This window comes from Marmota monax, unplaced genomic scaffold (genome assembly GCF_021218885.2).
Source record: "Marmota monax isolate L192 unplaced genomic scaffold, Marmota_monax_Labrador192_F-V1.1 WCK01_AAM20220418_F8-fsc00598, whole genome shotgun sequence".
NCBI classification, from domain to species: domain Eukaryota; kingdom Metazoa; phylum Chordata; class Mammalia; order Rodentia; family Sciuridae; genus Marmota; species Marmota monax.
The window spans coordinates 188474-208352 of NW_026692916.1; the positions used below are offsets into that span (position 1 = coordinate 188474).

The 19879-nt window shown below is 34.4% G+C and overlaps 1 protein-coding gene across 8 annotated transcripts in view; it reads left to right on the plus strand.

The window, feature by feature from the left end:
• The window catches only part of LOC124097579 (rap guanine nucleotide exchange factor 6), a 172162-nt gene that overhangs the window by 108744 nt on the left and 43539 nt on the right, over nucleotides 1-19879 (plus strand). For 4 of the 8 annotated variants that reach the window (XM_058581878.1, XM_046452057.2, XM_058581880.1 and 1 more), the window contains one exon: nucleotides 12095-12226. The exons of 1 other annotated variant lie outside the window; for it this stretch is intronic. In XM_058581878.1, the coding sequence (XP_058437861.1) occupies nucleotides 12095-12226 (132 nt within the window). Of the gene's footprint in view, nucleotides 1-4619; nucleotides 4698-12094; nucleotides 12227-19879 lie in introns of all 8 variants that reach the window. 3 more of the 8 variants (XM_058581882.1, XM_046452062.2, XM_058581883.1) reach the window with 2 other exon arrangements.

Genomic DNA, 19879 nt, shown 5'->3' on the forward strand with positions numbered 1-19879 from the left:
TTTCAAAACTGTAGATTTATACATGATATATAATGTATTTCACTGACTCCTCTTTTTTTCAGTGTGTTCTTTTGTGTGAGTATGAAAAATGTTTGACACAAACTGCCAGTGTAGTAAAGAGTAGAAACATGGTCGTGCCTTTTATTGTTCCTTCAGTTTCACTGATTCTAATTATAGAAGCTTACATCACCTTAGTTGATGATAACAGCTTCTCTCTCCCTTTTGCATTTTCTTTCTAGATCACTCCCTAAGGATAGGTCATATTTCATGGTGCATGTATCCTGCTGGTGGCTTTGACAGGACTTTTTTGACAGCGTGTGGTAATCAGTTAGTGGACATAGATGACAGTATGCTGAAGCACACTGTTTCTTACAAAAGAATAGGAGAAGGGTATAACATAGCCCTTCCTTCAGAAAAGCTAAGAAATAGACAGGATAGGCAGTTTGAAGGCAGAATTCCTGGGGGGCACCAGTAATTAGAGTGAACCACATCTGATAACTACAGAGATTCATTTCAGATGTTCAAGTTAGGCATGGGAGGAAAAGGGTGTCGAAAAGCTTGCTGTGTTCGTTTAAAAGGGCTGTATATTACCTCTGTCCACTGCAATGTGCATCATTTATTCATTAATTTTTCAAAAGGATTCAAGTGTTTTACTATGTAAATCAGTACCTTTAACAGTTTATATTTCAAAAACCAAACAATTACAACTAATTTACTGAAATGAGTGCCTGTTCATTTTATTTCGTACAACTACAGAATTTTTTTCTTTTGTTCCTTGCCTTTGAAATTTGGTTTCTCTAAATTGTGATTATGTTTCACTGTACAGATGGGGGATAGACTGTATTACTATGCTTGAGATTAGTATATATCTGGTTTTTCTTACTCATGTTTTTTTTTCATAATGCCTAGAATGTGTATCTTCTGATAACCTGTCATAATCCATAGTAACCTTTTTCCTTCTTTCTTGTTTATGTTATTACTTACTGAAATAAGTGGTTTATGTATAGTCAGTTTAGTAGCAATCAGAACCTTATCTTTGGTTTTCTACACAACATAATTTGAAATATTCCAATTTATTTTTGTTTATAGTTTATACAGTTAATGTTAATTTTAATAACTGTATAGCAATTACCTTTTTATAAAACTATATTGTAATGTTTTGAAACTTTGTAGTAGTTTAAAGGGTCCTCTAAAAGATTTCATCAGTATGGCTTAGTATCATGGCATTTCATGTGCAGGGGAAGTGTATTCACAAATGGCTGTTCTTTGGTGATGATTCTAGACATTGTGTAGATCAGGACATTCTTCCTTGTTGCAGTTACTTCATTAGAATTGGTAAAATAACAAGGTGAGGTCATGATAAAATTCTGTGTGATGTAAGTGAAAAATAGCTTATTCTTAATAAATTACTATTCTCTCAAGGGATTTTCTTTCTTCAGTAATTAATTAAAAGGTTAAGTCGGTTTTTTCTGAAGAAACAATTTTGTGTATCATCAGGATGCTGTGAATTCATATGCTGAGTATAGAATTTGACCTGTTTGTTTCTTTTCATTGTAGTGTTGTTGCACAGGGAGATTTTGCATAATAGGATCATCATATAGTTTTTTTTTTCTAGAATAGCAGATATTATGTGGTGATTGGTAGAATGAGAAGGATGATGTCACCTTCACTTACAAGCCAAACTGAAGGAAGAGTTTTGTTCCTTTATTGAGTTGGCATAAACCACAGTATATCTAACATATGGCATTATGGATTGTGTTTTACATGCTGTACAGCAGTTTTTTAAGCTGTTAAGAAGTGACCATCCCCCTTGCTCAGCTTGAGGTCCTTCTTTGTGTGATACCAGCATGATTTATAAAATGGGAAAGGTTTCTATTAGGATTTCGCTTTTTGATTTGGCTGTAATTTATCCTACTTACACTGTATGTGAATTGAAATTGAATTATATTTGAGTCCTGTTAGAATGATTATGAAGTACAAAATTTTGTCTTTTTGCCAATTTATCTTCAGCAAAAGTTTGTCTTCATCCATATACAATGATTTTCCATTTTAAAAAATGATTAATATATTTTAATTTATATTCAAATGCTTAATATGTTTCAGGTATCAACTCGGTTTGAATTAAATTGAAAAAATGCATTTGAGCTTGAAAATCAACCTGAACAAATCAAATATTCCATGTTTTACATTTAGAAAATTAGTCATGCTTATTTTATTTGAAATTTAATTTTATATTTAAACTTATATTTTATGTATCTTCAATTTTGGGGGAAAAAGAGTTCTTGCATTTTTGGAATCATAAGTTTATAATTATGTATTTTGAAGCATGACTTGTCTTTGTTCAGGATAATACTTAGTTTTACTTAGTTACATTCTAGTTATATAAGTAGCAGCATAATTTCAGATTGGCAGTATAGTGTTGTTCAAAAAGTGACTCAGACTTTGCCCAAGGGGTATTAAGGAACCCCTCCCTCCTTACCCTCCCCCCTTCTTGAGCCCAATGACAAGGTGTTTCTTCTGTAGTAACTGGAATCCTTTGTTAAAACTTGTCTTAATCTCCTTTTATGATGCATACCCTCACTCACTAAATTAAAAAATTAGGTGAATAAAGAAAAATGGTTCTGTTGCCTTAATTTGTTTACTGATTGTTATTCTCGGAATTTTGCAATTTTGCTGCCTGGACCTGTAACTATTTTATCATTGGTGACTGTTTTCCTTTAGCCATCGAGAGGCACTATTATAAGCTTAAGTGCTCAGGTGGGAGTATCTGCAGTTGATGCCTTGTGGCAGAAACATGAAGAAAGAAGAAGTGTGGGTACTAGAGTTATTGTTCTTTTCAGATAGGAGAGGGTGTGGCAAATTAATATTTTTCTGTAATTTTTAAAGAAAAAATGAGGCCATTTCCTTTTAGTTCAAGCTCATATTGGAAGGAGGTTTAATCATTTTCTCCTCTGACTCCTTCTGAGTTTTGCTGACCTCTCATCTCTTTCTAGGAATTTAGCAATGGGCCACAGAAAGGTACTATATTATACAGATTATTATTCTTTTAAAGGAGTTGGTGCAGTGCTGCATCTTTTGTTCTGGGGATTTTTTCAACTTTTTCTTGAAAGAATGAAATTATATTTATTAAGCTTTACTATTCTCATATAAATCTTAGCACCAGTTTTTATATTTTTAATGTTAGAGTAGACGTGAAGATTATACCTTTCAGAACAATTGTTAGATAAAAAGCAAGTTTCGTCAACAAAAATCCCTCAATTAGTATTGTTACAAAATACACATGCGACATCTGAGTACTAGACTGCCTTATGTATTTGGAATGCAAGAGTATCTCACCAGAGCTAATTATTTTCCCTTGGGAGGACAATGCTGTGTTAAATTTGAATAATAATTTACAAGTATGGCTTCTGAAATATAGCTTTATATCAATGTACAGAATTAAAACTCAAAATGGATTTTTAAAACAAATGCAAATGGTGTGTAAGTGAATTTTTTTCTTACAGAATTCAGCTTGCTGACATGTCTCACTGAAAGAGAGAGAGAGAGAGAGAGAGAGAGAGTGTGTGTGTGTGTGTGTGTGTGTGGTGTTTTCAATAAATTGCTCTTTGGGCTACATCTGCAGATACAGTAGCCAATTGATCTAATGCAGTTTCTGAAGGCTTTCTGTACAGGTGATGTCATCCTTTTAGCTCTATTCTCCTCCCACTCTCTTTCCTTCTTATTAGATATTTCATCTTACTGCAGAGCATAGAATCAATAGGAGCTTCTCCTTAGGGAACTGCTCTGAAACAGACAAGGACAGTAGGAATTAAGACACTAACATAGAATCTTGCTTTATCAAAAGATGAAGTGTTTTTGTACCATATTATACATAAATTTTTAACCAGAAAAGCCAGACTTAGATCAACAGCACTGTCTTACTGATGCATTAGAACAGGAAGCAGTACTGCAGAGCTGTAAACAGTGCTTGCGAAAAGAGGAAATAATATGAATTTTGGAGATTTCTCAAGCATTCTACAGGATAAACCTCTTATGGCATACATTCTTCCTAACTACTATTTGTTCAGTGGGGTTTTTTTTTATTTTTAACCTCTGATGGTTATGCATATAAAGAAGAAACTTTTAATCTTTAGGATACAGTATTTTGGTTTGCTTCAGATGAAGAAGGATACTGCAGTGCTTATTCTACAGACTGAAATAAGTTGAAGAAAAAACAGCTATAATACAGAGAAGAAAGGTTTCATAGAATCCAGGAACACCAAATCCAGATTTGGTGCATGTTGCCTTATTTGCTTTGATTGGTATAGTATTAACTGTTAAGCTACCATGTTGCATGTCTGGTGCATGTCTGTGCCAGGTGCCTGAGGACACATGTAAATGTCCAGACAGCCAAAATTCTAAACTTCTTTATTTACCATGATTTGCTTGTTAAAGTGAACATTCTAATAAGGACCATTACAGTTATTTAGAACAATACTCTTAAGCTTCTGAAGGCTCCTGATTCAGTTTGTAAAGGGGTTTGGAGAAGCTGCGTTTATATAATACTACAGTGGTGTATGATTTGTAAAAAGAAACTTAACAATTTTGTCAACATTCTCATCCGTGTGGCTCTGAAAAAGAAACTACCCTTTCCAGCCTAGGAAATGGCTTTTCTTGTGCGCTGTTATGCCAATTGTCTTCAGCCATGGGCCTCCAAAGTAAGTAATTATTATTTTCTTTGAGATTGATATAATACAGTTATTAAATTATATTTTGAATTATAAATTAGCCTTACCATGCTATTTTCTAAAACTTGAAGAACTACAAAGCAGCCTAAAAAGCTCAATATTATTGCTATTTTATTTTTAATTCAAAGAAATCTGAGACAATTTGAAAAGTATCTTTTAAACAATCTGTTGTCTTGAAAAATATAGTGCATTTGATGTGTACTCTCTTCAGACTGAATTGTCATTTGTTTCTGGCCATTACTATACTTAAACTATGGTCATACTCTTTTAACTTGAATTTATTTTGTTGCTTTACTTTCTTCAACAGCTGGTATATTTAGATATATGAGTGAAATCCTTATATTTTACAACATTTTTTACTAATATGGTGCTAGAGATAAGTTATGATTGAAGAGTACAGTTTTTTGAAGGTTAGGTGGTAATTCGTAAGCAGTGAAATAATATGAAAAAAACACTATGAATGTAAAAATATTTAATAGTGTTATGAAGTATTTTTGAAGTAGTAATAGATAAACCTTTTGTCATTTTAAAGCAAACATATTAACTCTGAAAATAGCAAAATGCCACATATAGAAAATACTAGGTTGTTGCAAAATACATACTGTAATTCAGTAAATTTTATTGTTCATAGTGGCTATTCATAACATCTGCAGTTTTATGCCACTTGAGTCATCATTCCTGTCTTGTGTGCTAATTTCAAAACAAAAACAGGTGTATAAATTTTTAGTGTTATATAACTGTTTTAGAAAATATTTTAATAATAATATTGAATGTTAAAATTTCTTCATGGATCTCTAGAATAGAGACAGAAGCCCTTTTCAGGAAGGTATGAAAGTCTTTGTTTAAAGGTTTCCCTGTTGATGGTGACTAAGGGAGAAATACCCTGGCAGCATCATGGTGTACTGTTTTATTTGGCTTAGCTCATTGTATATCTTTTCTAAAGGCATCTTCTGGAAGGACTTAAATTCGCTATTCATTTGACAGATAGCTGATTCTAATGTAAAGAGATGGAAAGAAATCTAGATACACAATCTATTCATGCTATTATCTGCACATATTTAGAGGATAGCCTCTTTAGTGCAAATGCCACCTGTGGGGCCCAAGCATTACTGAAGCTTGATAGTGGCACTACTAAGGTTTCAAACTATGTGTGGAAGGTAAATGGGTGAGACCAAATCAGGCAAAACTTAACAATGAAGCTTAGGGGTTGTTTTTTAAGATTACCAACAAAAGCACTTTGGAGGTACTAATAGACAACTTTTGATCAAAAATTTAGCAAGTATAGAAGAATTTATAAAAGTACATGTCTTCTTTCCTATTTCCAGTGTTACTACTGACAGAATTTTAATCTTAAATTGTGATGACACATTAAGCCTATCATTAAATTTTTATTGCTTGGTACTTCTGATTCCCTTATACATTTATTTTCTTGTTTTTAATTTAGTGATCTATGTATTCTGCTTATGTTATTTAGTATTTCACTGCTAAAATTCATTTATTTTCTTTATTTTCTTGCTAAAATAAGTAGTTCTATCATCAGGGTCCTTAGGGGATGAATCTTAAGTCTTTATATGTTCAAGATTCCTATTTATATTTTATCCTTAAAATGATGTTGAGTTTGACATAAAATAACAAGTCCAATATCTTTTCCTTTTAGGATTTTGAAAAAGCTAATGTACTGTCTTCAGCTGATAAGAAGTCTAAGCTTATTATAATTTTTGTTATGTTACTTTAAGTAATCTGTTTTTCTTCTTGTTAGTGGTGGCTAGTTATGTTTTTATTTGTTTTATCCTTGATGCTATCAAGTTTTTTCATAGATTGTCTAATGTTTTGTTTTCTTTCCCCTTCTTGGTACTTGAAGGACTTTAACAAAAGTTGAAGATTCTCATTTGTCTTCAGTTATGAGAACTTTGTAGTTTATGGAGAAAAAAAATTACAATTGCTTCTTTTCTCTAGTCTCTCCACATACATCTTGGAAATCAGAGTCTGTCAGTAATGTCTCTAAACATTTATTTCAGTTTCAGTTTCTGACTCACTAATTCATTTCTATTTGTAACCAGTACTAGTCATATTTTAGATTTGTAAGTTTAACCATGTATTATATTTGGAGTCTGTTAAATGATGCTTTTCCTAACTACCTTTGTTTTCATTTTATGGATGCTCTTCTTTTTCCTTATTGTTTTATTAGCTCCTTCAAGTATAAATCCTTCTCTTGGTTGTGTTTTTGGATTTCTTTCAGAGTGGTTGACTTTTCTCAGGGAAGGTTTTAGTTGGGGGCTTGCTTTGGTGGTCTACTGGGTTGTTTAATGGGACTGTTTACTAGGTGGAAGAGGCAGACCACTTGGGTTTCTGTTCTCCTTCTTTTAGGTGCTTTTGGAGTCATTAGTCATTGGAAATTTATGCAAACCTAAATCATTTCTCAGCCCATATTACTTTGATTGTCCTCATCATTTGACAAAGCTGATTGTTCCCTCCTTCAGAGACTTTCTTCAAAATAAAAGTCTTCACCATGACCTACAGGGCAATGTGATGTCTTCCTCTCTCCCAGCACTCCTTCTTACTCACTCCACCCACTGTGGTTTCCTTACTTGTTCTCAAACTTGACAAGCATTTTTATACCTACTTCCTCTTTTCTCAATGAGTCTGTCTGCCTTTACTTTTATAAATGTTAACTGTAAATATTGATTAAAATTTTCTCTTTGGTTTCAAAAATATTAAAGTGGGAAGAAATGCCTTAGAATTAAAAAATAATAATAATTAGATCATTTAACTCTCATCTTTTACAAAATAATGAGGAATGCGCTAAATTTCACCAGTAGTTTTGCATGCCTCGGGCATAGTACTGTGATGATCTGGTGGATATACCCAGGGCTAATAAGATTGGATACAGTTGTCTCCTCTGGGTTTTTGAGAAATTTTAGACTGTCCACAAAATAAACTGCAGACTACTTTTTAGATCTTGGAAACATGACCACCCCCCACCACTCCCACCCCTACCCCCCTCAGCTGACACTTTTCTGCATATGTCACTCTGTCAAGTCCTAGAAACTTCCTTATAATTCTGGTGGTTCACTTTTAATTTCATAAAGCTTCCATCTTCTTGTGCCTTGACTAGTGTCTCCTGTCCCTCATCTGTGTGATTTTTCTTTTACTTCATCTTCTGTGTTTTCAGAGTAGTCTCTTCCAACCACTTACTTGCTTAAAACTATTTGAAGGTTTTCTTTTAGTATGGAAATCTATGCCCCCAGGAATGCCATATCTGGCATCTCCTACAATCCTCCTCTACATCCCTACCTGAGATATATTGGATTGCTTATGGTTTCTGAATACAGCATGTCTCTAGCATTACGCCATTCAACAGAAATATAATACAAAAAATAAATTGTTTAAAAAAAATTTTAAACGCTTGTAGTTGTAGATGGACAGCATACCTTAGTTTGTTTATTTATTTTTATGTGGTTCTGAAGATCAAACCCAGTCAATGCCTCACACGTGCCAGGAAAGTGCTCTAACACTGAGCTACAACCCCAGACCCTAGTAGAATTATTTTTAATGTCTAACCTATCCAAAATATTATTTCAATAGGTAATAAGATATATAATATATATACTTTTAAAATATAAAATACTAATAAGGTATTCTACTTTTTTTGTTATTGTTTCAGGTCTTCTAAATTCAGTCCATATTTTACACCCACAGCACGTCTGTGTCCGAACTATCCTTGCTTGAAATGCTCAATATGTGTGACTGGTGTTACTGTGTTGAGTGCTATAGTTCTGGGTCTTGGTCAGCACTGTTTAGTCTTGATTATTCCCAGGACTCATCTTGAACATTATTAATTCTTCCTACTATCTATCCAGTGAGAATGAGGTCTAAGTTACATTTGTTATTTTAACGTTAAAAAAAAAAAATTGAATCTCCCAAACTCCCAAAGGTTCAATTTGTGTTGTGGCCAGCATCAAGTATACACTAGGTGATCCTAGTTCAGCAGAGGGAAAATTAGACCACCAAGCCTGTTAGAAATGTTTTATACTTATAATAAATTAGTAGAGGGTAGAGTTCTGAAATGTCTTCCTTTAAGCAGCACATTGGCACTTTTTAATATGTATCCAAGAATTATATTTATATCTTGGTCATTTTAAAACTAACAAGTAAGTGACTTGCAGATAGTCACAGAAATTATGTTTTTAAAGGAAGTTTTAATAATGCAGTTTGAAGTTTAACTGATTTTTGAGGATTGCTGTTCTATTGGAGAATTGATTTTTTTTAAGTATATTTAAGTACATTTTTAGGGTTAATAATATATAGTATTTATTATTTTTAGAACTCACTGAAAGCTCTTAAGTGAAATAATGTTTGAGTATGGCTTGTAAGGGACTAAAAGTTTCACATAGCAAAAAGTATCTTAAGATTCTTGGTTGTGGCAGATTATTCTTGAAGGCTAAGTTTTTAAAACATGAAGTAGAACTTAGAACATGCATGTAACATTATTTTTATGCTATATGTGTCTGCATTCCAGTTGATCTCCATACTTCTTTTGCCCTTCTATGCTGAAAATATTTCTCATGACCATTTCTTGGCCAAACATGTAAATTGCCCTCTAAATTTTTCTTGGAGGGATACCTGGGATTGTCCTAAAATTAATTGTCATGTAAGTATTTATTTCTTTTTGGATATATGGAATTATCCAAAAGCACTATTTCACATTTGTAGGATGCTGATAAGAATATTGAAGAAAAGTAACTTTGGAGAATCCTATGTGAAAGAGATTTCTTTTTTCTGGGACTTCCTGACTCTTCCATATATACATTTGTTATCAAAAGAGTAGAGAGGCATAAGAATATCATTGTTTTCCAACAGCCATGGAACCAACCGATTTGCTTTAATTGTTTTTACTTTTGCAAATACTCATGGATTTTATCTCCTGGAATGGCTCTAAACAATTGACAACACACTATGCTGAGTGAAATACTGAATATGCATATGCTAAATTTCTTTTTGTTTCCTGTACAGAAGATCAAATGAAATCTCTCGTCTGTTCAGATATCCTTGGAAACCTGAACAGCAAAGTGTTCAGAAGTCAAATATATTCATTCATTTATGCTGTACATACTTAATGAGCAGACATGTATGCAAGATAGGTATCACTATGCCAGGCCTTTATTTGGTAATAAAATGGGGGGGGGAATATTAACTTTTATTTATATATATATATATATGAGAGAGATACAGAAAACATGAGTTCCACATTCAGAGCAGTAGAGTGAAAATGGAACTTTTTAAATCTTCAAAATATACACTATGATAGGTTAAGCATTTAAGACTTGAAATCTTTCTGTTACTTCAACAAAACATTGTCTGCTGAGAAGTATAGCTGCTCTTAATGTCATTGTTTTTCCCCCAGATCTATAGTAGCCTATTGAAATCAAATTCAAAATTCCCACATGGTATTCATGATTGCATTCTTTCTGTATAGTCTCTCCTCAGTATCTCTCTGTCGCTATATCTTCAGTCAAGAATACCCTATATACACTTAAATAATGACTGTGTTCAAGCTCAACCACATACTCCCACCCCCTACCCCACCATGTAGGCTCCAGTAGAGGATAAAAGTTCAAGTCTGGGAAATGTATGAAGGAGTCTAGAAAATGGGAAAGTTTTGCCAGATCTGATGGACTGAAAGGATGAGAATGAATTGAGTTTGCTGATGAAAAGTCAGCTCTTGAAGTCCAGGCTGGATCAGGAAGAAAAGGAAAAAGAGCAGATAAGCTGCAAGAGAAAGTTAAAGGAACCAATAATTTATTTTGAAGGAACAGAACCTTTTTATGTTACTTCATTTGTTATAAAGAAAATAGAAATTATTGAGTATTGAAAAGAAATTGATTTAGAGTCAGTTTGCCTGGGTGTCATCCCAGCTTTTCTGCTTTCTAGCTGTGTGACCAAGGGCAAACATTATACTTTCTCTAAGCCTTGGTTTACTAATCTGTCAGTTGGGTATAATAATAGTATTTACCTCTTCTAGTTCTTTGATTAGAATAGGTAATCTGTATAAACGACATGTAAAGTGTATTTGCTACTGTTTATGTATTTACTACAAGTAAGAAACACTCAAATGGTAACTGGAATCACCAGTCATTATTGTTCCTATCCCTTAGGAAGTTTGGGGGAATGAAGTCTGTTTTCTTTGATATAGAAAGCAGATGGTATTTGCTTATATATACTCTCTGCTCTTAAACTAAGCTCCTTAAAACCATGTTGATCTGACCACCAACATCCCTGGCACAAAGTATAGTATCATAGAGAGTGCTAGAATCAAATAGGACCTGGGTTTGAATCCTAATTCACTACTTCTTAAGGGTGAAATTGGGAAATTATATAATCTTACTGCCTTCGTTCTTTATCATAAAGTAGGAATAATAATAATAACCTGCATTTTAGGGAGTCGTGAAATGAATATCAGTCAATACATTATAAGCATTACCAAACCTATTTCCAGACTCGTTCTTCTGGCTTTGTTTTATTACTCTGGTATCACTTGTATGAATGACTTAGTCTTCTTACTTCTTCTCTTGGTTTTCTTACTTAGAAGTCTTATAGTGTTATAACATCTCCTATCCTGGCCAGGTGTAGTGGCACATGCCTGTAATCCCACCGGCTTGGAAGGCTAAGACAGGAAGATCGAGAGTTCAAAGCTGGCCTCAGCAAAAGCGAGATGCTAAGCAACTAAGTGAGAAGACACTGTAAATAAAATACAAATAGGTGGCAGTAGCACATGGGAAGATGAACTCTCCCTGTTTTGTTTACCCCTTTTCTTTGGCTGTATTTGATTACAGTATAAGATGTTCTTTTTTTTTTTTAAAGAGAGAGGAAGAGAATTTTTTAATTTTTTTTTATTTAGTTTTCGGCGGACACAACATTTTTATTTGTATGTGGTGCTGAGGATCGAGCCCAGCGCCCGCGCGCATGCCAAGCAAGCACGCTACCCCTTGAGCCACATCCCCGTGTGTGTGTGTGTGTGTGTGTGTGTGTGTGTCTGTGTTTAATAGTATTCCTACGCTTTACAATGGGAATAGCTGATATTTTTATTTGGTGCTAAAAAGGGGTGAGGTTTGTCCTCTGAAATATCTTTAGTAATGGCAATCTCTTTTGAAAAACGTTCAGTGATCTTGCTACTCTGTTAGGTTTGCCTAATCATTTTAGAAAGTGCCATCTGCTTGTTACAATTTAAAAGATTTTTAGTAAGAATGAAAAATTTAGGTTAAAAATGAAGTTGTACAGTAATGTACATAAAATGAAAATGTGCTGCAAATGTCCTAAAAACATAAAGTTTGACATTTAGAATAACTAAAATTATTTTTCTTCTTCAGCTTCCAGCTGATCTTACCAAGATGCACCTCACAGACAACCCTCATCCACAGGTGACTCATGTGTCTTCTAGTCAGTCTGGTTGTAGCATTGCCAGTGATTCTGGGAGCAGCAGTTTATCTGATATCTATCAGGTAATATCTTAGGATTATGTGCTGTGCATATAGCGTTTTTATTCTGCAAAATACTCTGTGCCTATGCCTTAGATGGTCATATATCTTTTAATTAGAATATGAAATTCAAGCATAAGGTCTTTGCAAAAGTATGTTTTATATTCTGTTTCAAATTCATAAGTCTAATTAAGAAGATGATCTATATTTTGAGAAGGATTTAGTATAGTTCAGTAATATATGACTGTAGCATTCTCTCTCATTTTTTTTTTTAATCCAGGCAAATCTATCTTAATATATAATGCTTTGGTTAAAAAAGAAAGTAAGAAAAGTTTTTTGAAACCCCTGAACTCAAACTTATAAAAAGGTTGATATTTAGTCGTATAAGTCTACTAACTATAAGTCATGAAGAAATTTACAGTTGTTTATGAATTGTAAAGACTATTATTATATAACATGAATTACATAGAAAATTAGTAAATTTGCAGACTTTCCTATTCTTAAAACCCCAATAGAAACTTTTAAACTTACTGAGATTTTCAGTGATTGTGTAATAGAAAGAGGGGCTCTGGAAAGACCCATAAACAGAGAGAATCCTCACAAAACCCTGCTGAGGTTAAATCCAAATTAGGTTCAAGTCAGTGCAGTGTTTCATGATCCTGATAGTGGAATGTCTGTGAGATTTTATTTAATATAAGATGTTTGGAACAGTTCTCTAGGTATGAGTTTTTATGTCCTGAAGTCCAGTGGTGGTTGATGTCATAGATTATAGAACATAAAACATAAAACACTTCTAATAAAATAAGTAGAGGATACATGGTATTCATGGTTAGTTTATTTGAAATTTCAGATGTACTATATAGGGCTGAGTAGTAGAAATTTAATGTGAGCCACATATTTAATTTTGAAATTTCTAATAACCATATAAAAAAGGAAACAAGTAAAATTTAATTTTTATAATGTATTTTATTTAGCATAGTATATCCAAATGTTATGACTTCAATATAAAATCAGTTTTAACATTATGAATTATTTTGTGTTCTTTTTTTCATGCTAAGTTTTCAGAAGACAATTTCATGTTAACTTATAGCACATCTCAGTTCAGACTAGCCAGAGTTTAAGTGCCTAGTAATCACATGTTACTAGTGGCCACCCATAATACTGATCTGTAGAAATTAAATCATTTGTAGTCTGAAGGAAATATTTTAGACTGCACTTTTATGGAGTTACCCAGATTGAGATATTTTAGGAAAATCAGCTTTCCTCTATGGAGAGAAGTTTGTAGGCAGAAAAAGCTTGCATTTTTTGGTTTCTGTCTGGCTTTTCTCAACAAAGGTCATTTCTGTGGCCATCCACATCTTACTGTTTGCCTGAACAGAAGAAAGAATTTAAAAAAAAAAAAAAAAAGGTGGGGGAGACTTAGAATAATGCAATGGCTCTGGGGCCACTTACTGTGTTTGTGTAGTTGTGGGACTCAACACATTCTACCTCTCCCAAAAGAAGTATCTTGTGAAAGAATTAAGAGTCCTTGCACACACACACACCCCAAAAAATGATAGTAGAGCTCTGGCTTCTCTAGTTTCTTGTGTTTTTCCAGGGAGGGAAACCCTGAGGAGAATTAAGTTCAAGGATGCAGCTTTAAATTACTCTCAGGATAAGTTAGTGGAAATATCTAGACCTTGCTAAGAGGCACTGTACTTTGAATTGTGGTGGTAACAAATTATAGGAACCTTGTTTCTCTGGGACATTCCATTTGTAATCTTGGTTATCTTTTTGGAGCAAGGAGTCCTGGTAGTTGTGACAAAAGGGACAAAAGGACAGTATAGAGATTGAGATTCAAGGTCAGATGTAAAAGCCGGTATTTTATTTTGAGTTAGAAAATGGGCTATCTACAGCTAGTATCTCTGCAAATATGCTGGAGGAGCACTGCACTTACATTTGCATCTACAGATTACCCACCTAGCTGGCCAATCTGAGGCTGGACTGAAGTACACTTGGTAGTTTTGTTTGGACTCTTATATTTCAGGATAATGCCTATTTGTGTTACTGCCCTGCTTCCAACCTTTGATGTATCTTCTTCTTTCTCAGTAATACTTTGTGGGGTTTTTATTGTTGTTGTTCTTGTTCTTGTTCTTGTTTTTTTCTTTCTTTCTTTTCGTACTAAGGTTTGAACTGAACCTGGGGTTTGTTACCACAGAGCCACGTCTCCAGCCCCTTTTATGGTTTTATTTTGAGCCAAGGTATCATTCAGTTGCTTAGGGTCTAAGTTGCCAAGGCTGGCTTTGAACTTGGTATCCTCTGCCTCAGCCTCCTAAGCCACTGGGATTATAGGCATGCACCACTGAACCCAGCTTCGATTTGTCTTATAAGAGATTCGTTTTAAGATGGACATTGATAGATATCTTTGCCAGATGGCCTGCACAACAAGATGACACTTTGTCATATCCCAGAGACAGACTTTGAAAGTTATCATTGGCTCTTCTCCCTCAATCATTTCATTCATCACCAAGTCATCTTGGTTCTAATTATTATGTGTGTTTCATGTAATTAACATGTAATTTACCCTCCTTTATTATAACCTATATGAAGACAGATCACTTCCATTACCTAAGAAAGAACACTATGCCTTTTTGTCCCCCCTTCTGATCCATAACCCCCAGCAACCACCAATCTTTTTTTTTCCCCTAATAGTTTTTGTATTTTCTAGAAAGGCATATAAATGAAATCATATAGTTTTAAAAAACATGATGCAATGAAACTTTCAGATTAACCAATAAAATAAAAGTAAGTTTTAATGAATTTAGGGAGATTGAACAGGTAAAGGGAATAGAAATTAAAATTGTATAAAGAGGAACTCAGAAATTTAAAGGAGAATATTATGGTAGTGCTATTGTGACATGTTTGAAACAAATCACAGAATCAGTCTTGAAGCAAGACATGGAACTTTTGTTTCACCAGAAGGACAGAGGGCTGCAAGCAGGTCACCCGTGTACCCCATGACACCCTTCAGAATTTGGGCATCTCTTTTATATCCAAAGCCACAATCTACCAGTAAGTCAAAACCATACAAGATACGAAGTGGATCAGAATTCAGGGAACAGCACATTCCCCAATAAAAATGGGGACTAAAAGGAGAATACCTTACATTATATAAAAATAAAAGAAACATTTTTTAACCACTATGTGATGTTAAACAGGGTGTGCAAAGCAGGATGGCAGAGGCAGGGTTTTCTCATTGGAGAAGTGGGGATTTTGGTTTTGGTGGGGTTTTTTTGTTTTTGTTTTTTTAAAATATGAAATGGAGGCTCAGGGTAAAATGGAGTTTGTCTGGTCAAGGCACATATAGTTTGGCCCCTAACAGTGCTAAATCAAAATACAAAAATGTAAAATCTTTAAGAGTAGCCAAAGAAAGTAAAAATTCTCAAACTGTTACACTCAGGGCAGTACTGAAAGAAATGCCATAAAAGTTAAAACAAAAACAAGCCAACATATAAAAACAGAAGGGAACAAAAAACCACTACAAATCTAAAAAATACACATGTCTATATACTTATATATATTTCTATACATAGAATGTACACTGAATTCAAGAGCATCAATTGACATCATTACCAGTGTTTTCTTACTGGTGGTAGGTTTGTGGGTAGCTTTTATTATGTTTCTTAAGCGAACATTATTATTTCTGTTTTTGACAAATCTTAAGGAGGATATAAAGAGTGTATTGTTAAAAATAAAAGTTGAAAAAATGTGAGAAAAGAGAAAGGATTAATTACTAAAGGGTAAAAGGAATTAAAAGCGAATCAGAATGATAAAATGTGCTTCTGAAAAATGCAGGATTTCTAGACCTACAATTTTTTAAAACCCTTGGATTAGGTTAGTAATATCAGTGAACCAAATTGTGTATGTTGTGTGCGTGCACATGTATTTCCAACCAGATCCTTGGGAATAAAGCAAAGAGAGGAAGAGTTAAATATCAGTACTAGTCTCTTGGTATTTCCCTTGACCTCAGACTACATTGGCAATACTTAGAAAACTGAATATACTTGATTACAAGTGTGTATTGCCAGTACCTTAAACAGCAATAGTTTAATTGTCTGGAGCACCTAACAGTAACTCTTAGCAGGAAAACTGTTTATACCATTTTATATTGCCAAATACGTGGCTAAAAATCTATGCATTTCCACTGAGCTACATCCCTAGCATCCTATTCATTTCCTTCTTCAGAGTTTTTACATCTTATTATTTAAAAATAGAAACTCTTGGCTCTCAGAGAAAGTTATTTACCACAGTTTTGGGGGTGGGATGCAAGGAATTGTTTCAGTGAATATGTTTATAAAATCAGATTAGCTTATAACGTTTGGCTGAAAGTAGGTTAGGATGTTGGATTATTCTTGGATGAAATAGTCTATGCATTATCAGAGTTCTCTAAAAGAAATGCTTCTTTCTAGATTTCTTTTTCTCTATATCAGTCCTTTTTCTTTTTTTTAAATTTTTTATTGTTGGTTGTTCAAAACATTACAAATTTCTTGACATATCATATTCCACACTTTGATTCAAGTGGGTTATGAACTCCCACCTTCACCCCATACACAGATTGCAGAATCTCATCAGTTACACATCCATTGATTTACATATTGCCATACTAGTGTCTGTTGTGCTCCGCTGCCTTTCCCATCCTCCACCATCCCCCCTCCCCACCTCTCTCCTCCCCTCCCCTCCTCTCTCTCTACCCCCTCCACTGTATAACCCTGAGGGTCTCCTTCCATTTCCATGCAATTTCCCTTTTCTCTCCCTTTCCCTCCCACCTCTCATCCCTGTTAAATGTTAATCTTCTTCTCCTGCTCTTCGTCCCTACTCTGATCTTAGTTACTCTCCTTATATCAAAGAAGGCATTTGGCATTTGTTTTTTAGGGATTGGCTAGCTTCACTTAGCATAATCTGCTCTAATGCCATCCATTTCCCTGCAAATTCTATGATTTTGTCATTTTTTAATGCAGAGTCATACTCCATTGTGTATAAATGCCACATTTTGTTTATCCATTCGTCTATTGAAGGGCATCTAGGTTGGTTCCACAGTCTTGCTATTGTGAATTGTGCTGCTATGAACATCGATGTAGCAGTGTCCCTGTAGCATGCTCTTTTTAGGTCTTTAGGGAATAGACCAAGAAGGGGAATAGCTGGGTCAAATGGTGGCTCCATTCCCAGCTTTCCAAGAGATCTCCATACTGCTTTCCAAATTGGCTGCACCAATCTGCAGTCCCACCAGCAATGTACAAGTGTACCCTTTTCCCCACATCCTCGCCAGCACTTGTTGTTGTTTGACTTCCTAATGGCTGCCAATCTTACTGGAGTGAGATGGTATCTTAGGGTGGTTTTGATTTGCATTTCTCTGACAGCTAGAGATGTTGAGCATTTTTTCATGTACTTGTTGATTGACTGTATGTCCTCCTCTGTGAAGTGTCTGTTCAAGTCCTTGGCCCATTTGTTGATTGGGTTGTTTGTTCTCTTATTGTCTAATTTTTTGAGTTCTTTGTATACTCTGGATATTAGGGCTCTATCTGAAGTGTGAGGAGTAAAGATTTGTTCCCAGGATGTAGGCTCCCTATTTACCTCTCTTATTGTTTCTTTTGCTGAGAAAAAACTTCTTAGTTTGAGTAAGTCCCATTTGTTGATTCTAGTTATTAACTTTTGTGCTATGGGTGTCCTATTGAGGAATTTGGAGCCCGACCCCACCGACTGTAGATCGTAGCCAACTTTTTCTTCTATCAGACGGCGCGTCTCTGATTTGATATCAAGTTCCTTGATCCATTTTGAATTCACTTTTGTGCATGGCGAGAGAAAGGGATTCAGTTTCATTTTGTTGCATATGGATTTCCAGTTTTCCCAGCACCATTTGTTGAAGATGCTATCCTTCCTCCATTGCATGCTTTTAGCCCCTTTATCAAATATAAGATAGTTGTAGTTTTGTGGATTGGTTTCTGTGTCCTCTATTCTGTACCATTGGTCCACACGCCTGTTTTGGTACCAGTACCATGCTGTTTTTGTTACTATTGCTCTGTAGTATAGTTTGAAGTCTGGTATCGCTATACCGCCTGATTCACACTTCTTGCTTAGCATTGTTTTTGCTATTCTGGGTCTTTTATTTTTCCATATGAATTTCATGATTGCTTTCTCTATTTCTACAAGAAATGCCATTGGGATTTTGATTGGCATTGCATTAAACCTATAGAGAACTTTTGGTAATATCGCCATTTTGATGATGTTAGTTCTGCCTATCCATGAACAGGGTATATTTTTCCATCTTCTAAGATCTTCTTCTATTTCTCTCTTTAGGGTTCTGTAGTTTTCATTGTATAAGTCTTTCACCTCTTTTGTTAGGTTGATTCCCAAGTATTTTATTTTTTTTGAAGATATTTTGAATGGAGTGGTTGTCCTCATTTCCATTTCAGAGGATTTGTCGCTGATATACAGGAATGCCTTTGATTTATGCGTGTTGATTTTAAATCCTGCCACTTTGCTGAATTCATTTATTAGCTCTAATAGTTTCTTTGTAGAGCCTTTTGGGTCTGCTAGATATAGAATCATATCATCTGCAAATAGTGATAATTTAATTTCTTCTTTTCCTATTTTTATGCCTTTAATTTCTTTCGTCTGTCTAATTGCTCTGGCCAGTGTTTCGAGAACTATGTTGAAGAGAAGTGGAGAGAGAGGGCATCCCTGTCTTGTTCCAGATTTTAGAGGGAATGCCTTCAGTTTTTCTCCATTCAGAATAATGCTAGCCTGAGGCTTAGCATAGATTGCTTTTACAATATTGAGGTATGTTCCTGTTATCCCTAGTTTTTCTAGAGTTTTGAACATAAAGGGATGCTGTACTTTGTCAAATGCTTTTTCCGCATCTATCGAGATGATCATATGGTTCTTATTTTTAAGTCTATTGATGTGGTGAATAACATTTATTGATTTCCGTATATTGAACCAGCCTTGCATCCCAGGGATGAATCCTACTTGATCATGGTGTACAATTTTTTTGATATGTTTTTGTATCCGATTCGCCAGAATTTTATTGAGGATTTTTGCATCTAGGTTCATTAGAGATATTGGTCTGTAGTTTTCTTTCTTTGAAGTGTCTTTGTCTGGTTTAGGTATCAGGGTGATGTTGGCCTCATAGAATGAATTTGGAAGTTCTCCCTCCTTTTCTATTTCCTGAAGTAGCTTGAAAAGTATTGGTATTAGTTCTTCTTTAAAGGTTTTGTAAAATTCTGCTGTATACCCATCGGGACCTGGGCTTTTCTTAGTTGGTAGTCTTTTGATGGTTTCTTCTATCTCCTCAATTGATATTGGTCTGTTTAGGTTTTCTATATCCTCCTGACTCAATCTGGGCAGATCATATGACTTAAGAAATTTATCTATGCCTTCACTATCTTCTAATTTATTGGAGTATAAGGATTCAAAATAGTTTTTGATTATCTTCTGTATTTCTGAAGTGTCTGTTGTGATATTGCCTTTTTCATCCCGTATGCTAGTAATTTGAGTTCTCTCTCTTCTTCTCTTCACTAGCATCGCTAAGGGTCTGTCGATTTTGTTTATTTTTTCAAAGAACCAACTTTTAGTTTTGTCAATTTTTTCAATTGTTTCTTTTGTTTCGATTTCATTAATTTCAGCTCTGATTTTAATTAT